Source organism: Coregonus lavaretus, assembly GCF_964263955.1.
Source record: "Coregonus lavaretus genome assembly, chromosome: 1".
In the NCBI taxonomy this organism is placed as follows: domain Eukaryota; kingdom Metazoa; phylum Chordata; class Actinopteri; order Salmoniformes; family Salmonidae; genus Coregonus; species Coregonus lavaretus.
In genome coordinates this window covers 9,270,150-9,285,312 of record NC_139988.1, presented here as the reverse complement: position 1 = coordinate 9,285,312, position 15,163 = coordinate 9,270,150, and the positions used below count along the sequence as shown (strand labels likewise).

Here is a 15,163-nt window from a genome sequence, read left to right as displayed (position 1 = left end):
CTATCCACAATACGACCTCTATCCACAATACGATCTCTATCCACAATACGATCTCTATCCACAATACGACCTCTATCCACAATACGACCTCTATCCACAATACAACCTCTATCCACAATACGACCTCTATCCACAATACGACCTCTATCCACAATACGACCTCTATCCACAATACTACCGCTTTCACAGCCACTAATAATCTCTTACCCTGACCCTGGCAGTGCCCCCACTCTCCGAGGGTGTCTCAGGGAGAGTTGGGATATGCAAAAAACTATTGCTTATAATCCACCAAATATTATTATTATTTTACTCTTCTAATTCCATCACATGACCACAACATTCTATAAAACTTATATATATATTTTTATATAATTGACTGTTAATGTTCCAGATTTAGACAAAAGGCTCATGTTCATCTGAAGTCCCTGGGCTCGTCATTTAAAATGACAGCGCAAACAAAAGTGCATAAAATACAACAGGACATCAGCCAGTTTTTGCCGTTGTTTAACATAAATCTAATGAAGTTCCCTCTCCTCTTAGCCAAGTCCTCTCATCCTAAGAAAGCTGGAGGCACATCCAAGAGCACAGCCCAGTCCTCATCCTCTTCATCGTCCACACCGTGTACCACAAAGATCTCCAAGGACAGGCCTGCCAACCCAACCGGGACAGAGAAGACCAACAAGCGCGTCCTCCAACTAGCAACTGACCCTTCCAGCTTCTCTGGAGCCCCAAAGGCATCCCCAGACACAGACAACCTATCAGGGGAGAGACGGCTCACGGGCCCTGGGGATGGGAACGAGGGGGGTAAGAAGAATCCCTCTTCTGGCCCAGAGGGCAGGCCTGCTGCTCAGGAAGACTCCTCTCTGCCTGGGGTGGATAAAGACAATGCCTCAGGAGCTGGCCCTCAGGACCCTGGGGAGAAAGCCCCCCTGGTCAACAACACCAATGAGGACACTTCCTTCACTGAGTCTCAAAGCGAGAGCTCCACGGAGGAAGCCCTGGGGACTTGGGAAGATGGAGGAGGTGACCATGAGTCGGGGGACGCAGACCATGACTTAGAGAAAAATCTGAGGTATGTATCTAGTGCAGAAAAGCCTGATTATGGGGTTTCAGACAGAGAAAAAACAGCACAGAAAATGTTATTGTTGAGCAATGCCACACAGCCACTTCATAAGGGTATTAACAACATAATTAGAATAACATTTATATTGCAGATTCAGAAGACAGCACAGCAGTGTAAAAAGCTATCCTGTGTGGAACATTGTACTGTATAATTTACCAATATACACTTATTCTCCCAGAGAAGCTGGATAATTTCCCAGGGGGCATTGCACTTGGTCATCTGTTCAACAGTAAGGTCAAACCAAAGGTCAAAATCTATAAATGTACAGTACTCCACCTTATAGTCACTACCACTCTCAGTATGCCTTCTAAAATCAGTTGTTTCTTAGTTTTACTATGTGCTGTATTCTTAGATGGCTCCTCATTGCTAAAGTTTGGGAACCCCTGCTGTAAGTCACAGAACCCTGTCTGTGTTGTAGGCCTTCAACCACTGGAAAGAGGATAGTTTATCTTGCATGATGCCAGGTTCATGAGGAAAAGCCTGTTGGGAAAGAAAGGCCTGTTTTCCCCAGCGTTTTGGTCTATACACCCTTCATCTGAATTTTTTTTGCGACATTTTCCATTATGCAACAAGGACAACAATGGCCATGATAAATCAATCAATAGACAAGAATCAATCAGGTAAGAACACTTTATCCGAGTTTTGATGATGTGATTCCAGGCCTACCAATGGGATTGGTGAGAAGCTCCACAGTGTTAACCTGGAGAGCCCAGAGGTTACAGTCATCCCAGACAGCACTATGGAGTCTGACTACCACTCCACAGTCAGCGACTCCGACTCAGATGGGCCCATCCTCTACCGAGACGACGAAGAGGAAGAGGAAGAGGAAGAGGAGGACGAGTATACCACAAGTAAGGAATCCGTCGCAGATATAGAAGCTTACAGCTAATTGTATTCTAGCCTTTAGTCAGTCAGTCAGTCTTCATGTATGCTGTCCAGCCTTTGCAACAAATTAATCCATAGCCACTCGTGCATTCACTGCAAAATCTAAGCAAGCCTAAATATCTTAAATTGAGGGATAATTCACTTAAAATATGTTTTTTTTTCTTTCTTACCAAGCTAAATTATCTCACGGCAGATGATTTTGCTTATTTTATTTTATTAACCAAGATATTTGAATCGTCTTAAGGTAAAATATATATATTTTTTAATTTTGCTTATTTTAATCAACAACAAAAAATTATCTGCGAATGACGTGAGATAATTTAGCTTGGTAAAAAAATGTATATATATTTTAAGTGAATTATCCCTGAATATAAGATATTTAGGCTGTTTCACTTTTTGCAGTGCTAGAAATAAGGAAAACACCCTTGAAACAGACTACAAACATGGACTAGAAACAAGGACTAGAAACATGGACTAGAAACAAGGACTACAAACAACCAAAACACTGTTGAAAACAATGTCACTTCTTGTGTTTCTTTCTGGGAGGTTTTATATGTACTATTATATATACTGCACAGAACACTTTCCTACAGTATAAAACTGGGGGGCTAGCTGGATTTACATGATAATTATTGGTTTTGTAGGCTCTCTAGCCAGTAAGATCCGCCGCAGGGACACCCTGGCCATCAGACTGGGCAACCGGCCCAGCAAGAGAGAGCTGGAGGAGAAGAACATCCTGCCTCGTACCTCTGAGACCGAGAGGCAGGAACTCCGCCAGCAGATTCACTCCAAGCTAGTGAGGTACAGAGTACACCCCTGGAGGCATGCACACACACACACCAGTGTTTCTGCTGCACTCATTTTGCTGTGGTGCTGCGCCACGACAAAATCATTGCCTCCACGCAACAAAAAAATTTGAACATGAAAAAATATTTCTGCTGAGGCGCATTTTGAAGATGCTAGAACATTCCACATGTACGTTTCCTCTGCAAACAAAATGAGTAATTAATAGAAAAATCGAACAAACCCATAGTAGAATAGTTTGTACAGTGAGGGAAAAAAGTATTTGATCCCCTGCTGATTTTTTACGTTTGCCCACTGACAAAGACATGATCAGTCTACAATTTTAATGGTAGGTTTATTTGAACAGTGAGAGACAGAATAACAACAACAAAATCCAGAAAAACGCATGTCAAAAATGTTATAAATTGATTTGCATTTTAATTAAGGAAATAAGTATTTGACCCCTCTGCAAAACATGATTTAGTACTTGGTGGCAAAACCCTTGTTGGCAATCACAGAGGTCAGACGTTTCTTGTAGTTGGCCACCAGGTTTGCACACATCTCAGGAGGGATTTTGTTCCACTCCTCTTTGCAGATCTTCTCCAAGTCATTAAGGTTTCGAGGCTGACGTTTGGCAACTCGAACCTTCAGCTCCCTCCACAGATTTCTATGGGATTAAGGTCTGGAGACTGGCTAGGCCACTCTTAATGTCCTTCTTCTTGAGCCACTCCTTTGTTGCCTTGGTCATGTGTTTTGGGTCATTGTCATTCTGGAATACCCATCCACGAACCATTGTCAATGCCCTGGCTGAGGGAAGGAGGTTCTCACCCAAGATTTGATGGTACATGGCCCCGTCCATCGTCCCTTTGATGCAGTGAAGTTGTCCTGTCCCCTTAGCAGAAAAACACCCCCAAAGCATAATGTTTCCACCTCCATGTTTGACGGTGGGGATGGTATTCTTGGGGTCATAGGCAGCATTCCTCCTCCTCCAAACACGGCGAGTTGAGTTGATGCCAAAGAGCTCGATTTTGGTCTCATCTGACCACAACACTTTCACCCAGTTCTCCTCTGAATCATTCAGATGTTCATTGGCAAGCTTCAGACGGGCCTGTATATGTGCTTTCTTGAGCAGGGGGACCTTGCGGGCGCTGCAGGATTTCAGTCCTTCACGGCGTAGTGTGTTACCAATTGTTTTCTTGGTGACTATGGTCCCAGCTGCCTTGAGATCATTGACAAGATCCTCCCGTGTAGTTCTGGGCTGATTTCTCACCGTTCTCATGATCATTGCAACTCCACAAGGTGAGATCTTGCATGGAGCCCCAGGCCGAGGGAGATTGACAGTTCTTTTGTGTTTTTTCCATTTGCAAATAATCGCACCAACTGTTGTCACCTTCTCACCAAGCTGCTTGGCGATGGTCTTGTAGCCCATTCCAGCCTTGTGTAGGTCTAGAATCTTGTCCCTGACATCCTTGGAGAGCTCTTTGGTCTTGGCCATGGTGGAGAGTTTGGAATCTGATTGATTGATTGCTTCTGTGGACAGGTGTCTTTTATACAGGTAACAAACTGAGATTAGGAGCACTCCCTTTAAGAGTGTGTTCCTAATCTCAGCTCGTTACCTGTATAAAAGAGACCTGGGAGCCAGAAATCTTTCTGATTGAGAAGGGGTCAAATACTTATTTCCCTCATTAAAATGCAAAACAATTTATAACATTTTTGACATGCGTTTTTCTGGATTTTTTTGTTGTTATTCTGTCTCTCACTGTTCAAATAAACCTACCATTAAAATTATAGACTGATCATTTATTTGTCAGTGGGCAATCGTACAAAATCAGCAGGGGATCAAATACTTTTTTCCCTCTCTGTATATTTGTCTAGTCGGCTTGTTGTTGTGTTCTATGCTAGATAAATATTCCTCTCGTGGCGCATTCATGTTATAAATGCCATTCCTCTCGTGGCGCATTCATGTTATAAATGCCATTCCTCTCGTGGCGCATTCATGTTATAAATGCCATAGGGAGGGAAACATGCATTCTGAAAATCAGTCAATGCACAACAATTCTTGCAATCACGTAAACTGCAGTTTTAATGGCTTTTGTTAAAAAGAGGGGAATCCCAGCTTTCCATTCCTACTTTATTTATTTCTCATCTCCTAAATATTCGCTCCATTTTAAACACGTTTTTTTTTGGCAGAGGCAAAAAACAGTGTTTAAAATGGAGCGAATATTTAGGCAGATGAGCAATAAGGTAAAGTGGCAAATGTAAGCACCGGGATTCCCTTTTTTTAACCTTTATTTGTTAATTGTAGGGTGACTTGGGGTACAACGACTCTATACCTCAAAATCCTTTATTTCGAATGACTTTAAAAATTGTGATGAGACAGATTATATTTTTGGTTGAGCGAGAGTAGTGGAAACCAGGGAAAGTGTTGAGGGAAAAATTGTGACATGAAATGGTTTCTGTGAGAAGTGCAGGCATGGGGCTTTTTACCCCAAGTGGCGAGTTACCCTAAGTTACCCTAACAGGTAGGCCTACATTAAATTCAGTGTTTATGCAAGTTTTTTGGGACATAAAATTAATCAATATGATAATAACTAGTTAAAATATCACATTTGAGATCTGGCTAATGATTAGCCCAATAGGGTAAATGCAGATAGGCGACCCCATGCTTCAGCCTAATTATTTGCACTTTGCTGCATCAGTTGGGCTAAAGGTGATAATATTTATTGCTAATAGCATACCTGATAATATGCATAGGCTATATACAGTGGGGGAAAAAGTATTTAGTCAGCCACCAATTGTGCAAGTTCTCCCACTTAAAAAGATGAGAGAGGCCTGTAATTTTCATCATAGGTACACGTCAACTATGACAGACAAAATGAGAAAAACAATTCAAGAAAATCACATTGTAGGATTTTTAATGAATTTATTTGCAAATTTTGGTGGAAAAAAAGTATTTGGTCAATAACAAAAGTTTCTCAATACTTTGTTATATACCCTTTGTTGGCAATGACACAGGTCAAACGTTTTCTGTAAGTCTTCACAAGGTTTTCACACACTGTTGCTGGTATTTTGGCCCATTCCTCCATGCAGATCTCCTCTAGAGCAGTGATGTTTTGGGGCTGTCGCTGGGCAACACAGACTTTCAACTCCCTCCAAAGATTTTCTATGGGGTTGAGATCTGGAGACTGGCTAGGCCACTCCAGGACCTTGAAATGCTTCTTACGAAGCCACTCCTTCGTTGCCCGGGCGGTGTGTTTGCGATCATTGTCATGCTGAAAGACCCAGCCACGTTTCATCTTCAATGCCCTTGCTGATGGAAGGAGGTTTTCACTCAAAATCTCACGATACATGGCCCCATTCATTCTTTCCTTTACACGGATCAGTCGTCCTGGTCCCTTTGCAGAAAAACAGCCCCAAAGCATGATGTTTCCACCCCCATGCTTCACAGTAGGTATGGTGTTCTTTGGATGCAACTCAGCATTCTTTGTCCTCCAAACACGACGAGTTGAGTTTTTACCAAAAAGTTATATTTTGGTTTCATCTGACCATATGACATTCTCCCAATCCTCTTCTGGATCATCCAAATGCACTCTAGCAAACTTCAGACGGGCCTGGACATGTACTGGCTTAAGCAGGGGGACACGTCTGGCACTGCAGGATTTGAGTCCCTGGCGGCGTAGTGTGTTACTGATGGTAGGCTTTGTTACTTTGGTCCCAGCTCTCTGCAGGTCATTCACTAGGTCCCCCCGTGTGGTTCTGGGATTTTTGCTCACCGTTCTTGTGATCATTTTGACCCCACGGGGTGAGATCTTGCGTGGAGCCCCAGATCGAGGGAGATTATCAGTGGTCTTGTATGTCTTCCAATTCCTAATAATTGCTCCCACAGTTGATTTCTTCAAACCAAGCTGCTTACCTATTGCAGATTCAGTCTTCCTAGCCTGGTGCAGGTCTACAGTTTTGTTTCTGGTGTCCTTTGACAGCTCTTTGGTCTTGGCCATAGTGGAGTTTGGAGTGTGACTGTTTGAGGTTGTGGACACGTGTCTTTTATACTGATAACAAGTTCAAACAGGTGCCATTAATACAGGTAACGAGTGGAGGACAGAGGAGCCTCTTAAAGAAGAAGTTACAGGTCTGTGAGAGCCAGAAATCTTGCTTGTTTGTAGGTGACCAAATACTTATTTTCCACCATAATTTGAAAATAAATTCATAACAAATCCTACAATGTGATTTTCTGGAGAAAAAAATTCTCAATTTGTCTGTCATAGTTGACGTGTACCTATGATGAAAATTACAGGCCTCTCTCATCTTTTTAAGTGGGAGAACTTGCACAATTGGTGACTGACTAAATAAAAATGTTCCCCACTGTACTGTACATGGCCCAATATGTTAAAATCATTTTAACTAAACATTTGACCAATGTGTTATTGCGCTCATTTCTGGAGGTGGAAAATCTATTTTAGATGGTGTCAGCATACTTATTTTAATTCATTTTGTAGTAGAACGTCTTTTTAAAAAGTCACCAGAACTGAGCTCCTCAGTCCTTCTACATAAAAATTATAGGAAGGTTCCACCCCCTTCAACCACACTTCAACCCCCCTCTGCAACCTCCCACCCCACTCCTTTTGCCCCCACTGCTACAAATTTTTCCCAGAGGAAACACTGACACACACCACTGTCTGCAGCAGCAGTTGATGACTCTAGCTTTGGTAATTGTTTTGGGATCTACCACTCCAGAAGACCCGAAACACATGGTCATTATCTATTCAGAGTGGTACACACACACACCACGGCATGACTTGCTGTGTGTATAACCCAAGGCTTCTTCTAAGATTCCATTCTTCAGTGGGGGGTTGATAAGACAAACTATCCTGGGTTATTAAAGTTGTAGATAGAATAATGAGATGTGATGGCGCCAAGTCTCCAAAACCTACTTTCTCAACAGTATTTGTTTGTCATCAAGATTGTATCTAATCTGAAATAACTGTTCTGGTGTGAGATTCCTGAAAACTTCGTAGCACTAAAATCATATTTCATCCAAGGGATTTAAGATGATAAAAAGCTTTAGGGGAACAAATCACAGTGGTTTTGTCTCACCTCCTTCTCCCTCTCTGTCCCTCGCAGACGACTTAGTCAGAGGCCCAGTACTGAGGAACTGGAGCAGAGGAACATTTTGAAACGTGAGTGATCACTTACGGACATCACCACAGACAGACAGCACCACAGACGGACAGCACCACACTGGCCCCAGTCAGACCACACCACACTGGTCCCAGTCAGACGACAGACAGACATCACCACACTGGTCCCAGTCAGACCACAGACAGACATCACCACACTGGCCCCAGTCAGACCACAGGCAGACATCACCACACTGGCCCCAGTCAGACCACAGACAGACAGCACCACACTGGCCCCAGTCAGACCACAGGCAGACATCACCACAGACAGACATCATCACACTGGCCCCAGTCAGACCACAGACAGACATCACCACACTGGCCCCAGTCAGACCACAGACAGACATCACCACACTGGCCCCAATCAGACCACAGACAGACATCACCACACTGGCCCCAGTCAGATCACAGGCAGACAGCACCACACTGGCCGCAGTCAGACCACAGACAGACATCACCACACTGGCCCCAGTCAGACCACAGACAGACAGCACCACACTGGCCCCAGTCAGACCACACCACACTGGCCCCAGTCAGACCACAGGCAGATATCACCACACTGGCCCCAGTCAGACCACAGACAGACATCACCACACTGGCCCCAGTCAGACCACAGATAAACATCACAACACTGGCCCCAGTCAGACCACAGACAGACAGCACCACACTGGCCCCAGTCATACTATAGACAGACATCACCACACTGGCCCCAGTCAGACCACAGGCAGACATCACCACAGACAGACAGCACCACAGACAAACATCACCACACTGGCCCCAGTCAGACCACAGGCAGACATCACCACACCTGCCCCAGTCAGACCATAGACAGATTTCACCACACTGGCCCCAGTCAGACCACAGACAGACATCATCACACTTGCCCCAGTCAGACCACAGACAGACATCACCACACTTGCCCCAGTCAGACCACAGACAGACATCACCACACTTGCCCCAGTCAGACCACAGACAGATATCACCACACTGGCCCCAGTCAGACCACAGACAGACATCACCACACTGGCCCCAGTCAGACCATAGACAGATTTCACCACACTGGCCCCAGTCAGACCACAGACAGACATCATCACACTTGCCCCAGTCAGACCACAGACAGACATCACCACACTTGCCCCAGTCAGACCACAGACAGACATCACCACACTTGCCCCAGTCAGACCACAGACAGATATCACCACACTGGCCCCAGTCAGACCACAGACAGACATCACCACACTGGCCCCAGTCAGACCACAGACAGACATCACCACACTGGCCCTAGTCAGACCACAGACAGACAGCACCACACTGGCCCCAGTCAGACCACAGACAGACATCATCACACTTGCCCCAGTCAGACCACAGACAGACATCACCACACTTGCCCCAGTCAGATCACAGACAGACATCACCACACTGACCCCAGTCAGACCACAGACAGACATCACCACACGGGCCCCAGTCAGACCACAGACAGACATCACCACACTGGTCCCAGTCAGACCACAGACATACATCACCACACTGGTCCCAGTCAGACCACAGGCAGACATCACCACACAGGCACCAGTCAGACCACAGACAGACATCACCACACGGGCACCAGTCAGACCACAGTCAGACATCACCACACTGGTCCCAGTCAGACCACAGACAGACATCACCACACTGGTCCCAGTCATACCACAGACAGACATCTCCACACTGGCCCCAGTCAGACCACAGACAGACATCACCACACTGGCCCCAATCAGACCACAGACAGACAGCACCACACTGGCCCCAGTCAGACCACAGGCAGACATCACCACACTGTCCCCAGTAAGACCACAGACAGACATCACCACACTGGCCCCAGTCAGACCACAGGCAGACAGCACCACACTGGCCGCAGTCAGACCACAGACAGACATCACCACACTGGCCCCAGTCAGACCACAGACAGACAGCACCACACTGGCCCCAGTTAGACCACACCACACTTGCCCCAGTCAGATCACAGACAGACATCACCACACTGACCCCAGTCAGACCACAGACAGACATCACCACACGGGCCCCAGTCAGACCACAGACAGACATCACCACACTGGTCCCAGTCAGACCACAGACATACATCACCACACTGGTCCCAGTCAGACCACAGGCAGACATCACCACACAGGCACCAGTCAGACCACAGACAGACATCACCACACGGGCACCAGTCAGACCACAGTCAGACATCACCACACTGGTCCCAGTCAGACCACAGACAGACATCACCACACTGGTCCCAGTCATACCACAGACAGACATCTCCACACTGGCCCCAGTCAGACCACAGACAGACATCACCACACTGGCCCCAATCAGACCACAGACAGACAGCACCACACTGGCCCCAGTCAGACCACAGGCAGACATCACCACACTGTCCCCAGTAAGACCACAGACAGACATCACCACACTGGCCCCAGTCAGACCACAGGCAGACAGCACCACACTGGCCGCAGTCAGACCACAGACAGACATCACCACACTGGCCCCAGTCAGACCACAGACAGACAGCACCACACTGGCCCCAGTTAGACCACACCACACTGGCCCCAGTCAGACCACAGGCAGATATCAACACACTGGCCCCAGTCAGACCACAGACAGACATCACCACACTGGCCCCAGTCAGACCACAGATAGACATCACAACACTGGCCCCAGTCAGACCACAGACAGACAGCACCACACTGGCCCCAGTCATACTATAGACAGACATCACCACACTGGCCCCAGTCAGACCACAGGCAGACATCACCACAGACAGACAGCACCACAGACAAACATCACCACACTGGCCCCAGTCAGACCACAGGCAGACATCACCACACCTGCCCCAGTCAGACCATAGACAGATTTCACCACACTGGCCCCAGTCAGACCACAGACAGACATCATCACACTTGCCCCAGTCAGACCACAGACAGACATCACCACACTTGCCCCAGTCAGACCACAGACAGACATCACCACACGGGCACCAGTCAGACCACAGTCAGACATCACCACACTGGTCCCAGTCAGACCACAGACAGACATCACCACACTGGCCCCAGTCAGACCACAGACAGACATCACCACACTGGCCCCAGTCAGACCACAGACAGACATCACCACACTGGTCCCAGTCAGACCACAGACAGACATCACCAAACTGGCCCCAGTCAGACCACAGACAGACATCACCACACTGGCCCCAGTCAGACCACAGGTGACATCACCACACGGGCCCCAGTCAGACAAAAGTCAGACATCACCACACTGGTCCTAGTCAGACCACAGACAGACATCACCACACTGGCCCCATTCAGACCACAGACAGACATCACCACACTGGCCCCAGTCAGACCACAGGTGACATCACCACACTGGCCCCAGTCAGACCACAGACAGACATCACCACACTGGCCCCAGTCAGACCACAGACAGACATCACCACACTGGTCCCAGTCAGACCACAGACAGACATCACCAAACTGGCCCCAGTCAATCACCACACTGGCCCCGGTCAGACTACAGACAGACATCACCACAATGGCCCCAGTCAGACCACAGACAGACATCACCACACTGGCCCCAGTCAGACCACAGACAGACATCACCACACTGGTCCCAGTCAGACTACAGACAGACATCACCACACTGGCCCCAGTCAGACCACAGACAGACATCACCACACTGGCCCCAGTCAGACCACAGGTGACATCACCACACTGGCCCCAGTCAGACCACAGACAGACATCACCACACTGGCCCCAGTCAGACTACAGACAGACATCACCACACTGGCCCAGTCAGACCACAGACAGACATCACCACACTGGCCCCAGTCAGACCACAGACAGACATCACCACACTGGTCCCAGTCAGACTACAGACAGACATCTCCACACTGGCCCCAGTCAGACGACAGACAGACATCACCACACTGGTCCCAGTCAGACCACTGGCAGACATCACCACACAGGCCCCAGTCAGACCCAAGACAGACATCACCACACGGGCCCCAGTCAGACCACAGACAGACATCACCACACTGGTCCCAGTCAGACCACAGACAGACATCACCACACTGGCCCCAGTCAGACCACAGACAGACATCACCACACTGGCCCCAGTCAGACCACAGACAGACATCACCACACTGGGCCCAGTCAGACCACAGACAGACATCACCAAACTGGCCCCAGTCAGACAACAGACAGACATCACCACACTTGCCCCAGTCAGACCACAGGTGACATCACCACACGGGCCCCAGTCAGACCACAGTCAGACATCACCACACTGGTCCTAGTCAGACCACAGACAGACATCACCACACTGGCCCCATTCAGACCACAACAGACATCACCACACTGGCCCCAGTCAGACCACAGGTGACATCACCACACTGGCCCCAGTCAGACCACAGACAGACATCACCACACTGGCCCCGGTCAGACTACAGACAGACATCACCACACTGGCCCCAGTCAGACCACAGACAGACATCACCACACTGGTCCCAGTCAGACCACAGGCAGACATCACCAAACTGGCCCCAGTCAGACCACAGACAGACATCACCACACTGGCCCCAGTCAGACCACAGACAGACATCACCACACTGGTCCCAGTCAGACCACACGCAGACATCACCAAACTGGCCCCAGTCAGACCACAGACAGTCATCACCACACTGGCCCCAGTCAGACCACAGACATATATCACAACACTGGCCCGATTCAGACCACAACAGACATCACCACACTGGCCCCAGTCAGACCACAGACAGACATCACCACACTGGCCCCAGTCAGACCACAGACAGACATCACCACACTGGTCCCAGTCAGACCACAGACATACATCACCACACTGGTCCCAGTCAGACCACAGGCAGACATCACCACACAGGCCCCAGTCAGACCACAGACAGACATCACCACACTGGCCCCAGTCAGACCACAGACAGACATCACCACACTGGTCCCAGTCAGACCACACGCAGACATCACCAAACTGGCCCCAGTCAGACCACAGACAGTCATCACCACACTGGCCCCAGTCAGACCACAGACATATATCACAACACTGGCCCGATTCAGACCACAACAGACATCACCACACTGGCCCCAGTCAGACCACAGGTGACATCACCACACTGGCCCCAGTCAGACCACAGACAGACATCACCACACTGGCCCCAGTCAGACTACAGACAGACATCACCACACTGGTCCCAGTCAGACCACAGACAGACATCACCACACTGGCCCCAGTCAGACCACAGACAGACATCACCACACTGGTCCCAGTCAGACCACAGACATACATCACCACACTGGTCCCAGTCAGACCACAGGCAGACATCACCACACAGGCACCAGTCAGACCACAGACAGACATCACCACACGGGCACCAGTCAGACCACAGTCAGACATCACCACACTGGTCCCAGTCAGACCACAGACAGACATCACCACACTGGCCCCAGTCAGACCACAGACAGACATCACCACACTGGCCCCAGTCAGACCACAGACAGACATCACCACACTGGCCCCAGTCAGACCACAGACAGACATCACCACACTGGTCCCAGTCAGACCACACGCAGACATCACCAAACTGGCCCCAGTCAGACCACAGACAGTCATCACCACACTGGCCCCAGTCAGACCACAGACATATATCACAACACTGGCCCTAGTCAGACCACAGACAGACAGCACCACACTGGCCCCAGTCAGACCACAGACAGACATCATCACACTTGCCCCAGTCAGACCACAGACAGACATCACCACACTTGCCCCAGTCAGATCACAGACAGACATCACCACACTGACCCCAGTCAGACCACAGACAGACATCACCACACGGGCCCCAGTCAGACCACAGACAGACATCACCACACTGGTCCCAGTCAGACCACAGACATACATCACCACACTGGTCCCAGTCAGACCACAGGCAGACATCACCACACAGGCACCAGTCAGACCACAGACAGACATCACCACACGGGCACCAGTCAGACCACAGTCAGACATCACCACACTGGTCCCAGTCAGACCACAGACAGACATCACCACATTGGCCCCAGTCAGACCACAGACAGACATCACCACACTGGCCCCAGTCAGACCACAGACAGACATCACCACACTGGTCCCAGTCAGACCACAGACAGACATCACCAAACTGGCCCCAGTCAGACCACAGACAGACATCACCACACTGGCCCCAGTCAGACCACAGGTGACATCACCACACGGGCCCCAGTCAGACCACAGTCAGACATCACCACACTGGTCCTAGTCAGACCACAGACAGACATCACCACACTGGCCCCATTCAGACCACAACAGACATCACCACACTGGCCCCAGTCAGACCACAGGTGACATCACCACACTGGCCCCAGTCAGACCACAGACAGACATCACCACACTGGCCCCAGTCAGACCACAGACAGACATCACCACACTGGTCCCAGTCAGACCACAGACAGACATCACCAAACTGGCCCCAGTCAATCACCACACTGGCCCCGGTCAGACTACAGACAGACATCACCACAATGGCCCCAGTCAGACCACAGACAGACATCACCACACTGGCCCCAGTCAGACCACAGACAGGCATCACCACACTGGTCCCAGTCAGACTACAGACAGACATCACCACACTGGCCCCAGTCAGACCACAGACAGACATCACCACACTGGCCCCAGTCAGACCACAGGTGACATCACCACACTGGCCCCAGTCAGACCACAGACAGACATCACCACACTGGCCCCAGTCAGACTACAGACAGACATCACCACACTGGCCCAGTCAGACCACAGACAGACATCACCACACTGGCCCCAGTCAGACCACAGACAGACATCACCACACTGGTCCCAGTCAGACTACAGACAGACATCTCCACACTGGCCCCAGTCAGACGACAGACAGACATCACCACACTGGTCCCAGTCAGACCACTGGCAGACATCACCACACAGGCCCCAGTCAGACCCAAGACAGACATCACCACACGGGCCCAAGTCAGACCACAGACAGACATCACCACACTGGTCCCAGTCAGACCACAGACAGACATCACCACACTGGCCCCAGTCAGACCACAGACAGACATCACCACACTGGCCCCAGTCA

At 49.3% G+C, this 15,163-nt stretch overlaps 1 protein-coding gene across 1 annotated transcript in view; it reads left to right on the top strand.

The window, feature by feature from the left end:
- The window catches only part of LOC311132031 (phosphatase and actin regulator 2-like), a 96,186-nt gene that overhangs the window by 46,244 nt on the left and 34,779 nt on the right, over positions 1-15,163 (top strand). The window contains exons 5-8 of the mRNA XM_084165196.1: positions 541-1,072; positions 1,784-1,974; positions 2,653-2,809; positions 7,913-7,968. Of these exons, the coding sequence (XP_084021322.1) occupies positions 541-1,072; positions 1,784-1,974; positions 2,653-2,809; positions 7,913-7,968 (936 nt within the window). The remainder of the gene's footprint in view (positions 1-540; positions 1,073-1,783; positions 1,975-2,652; positions 2,810-7,912; positions 7,969-15,163) is intronic.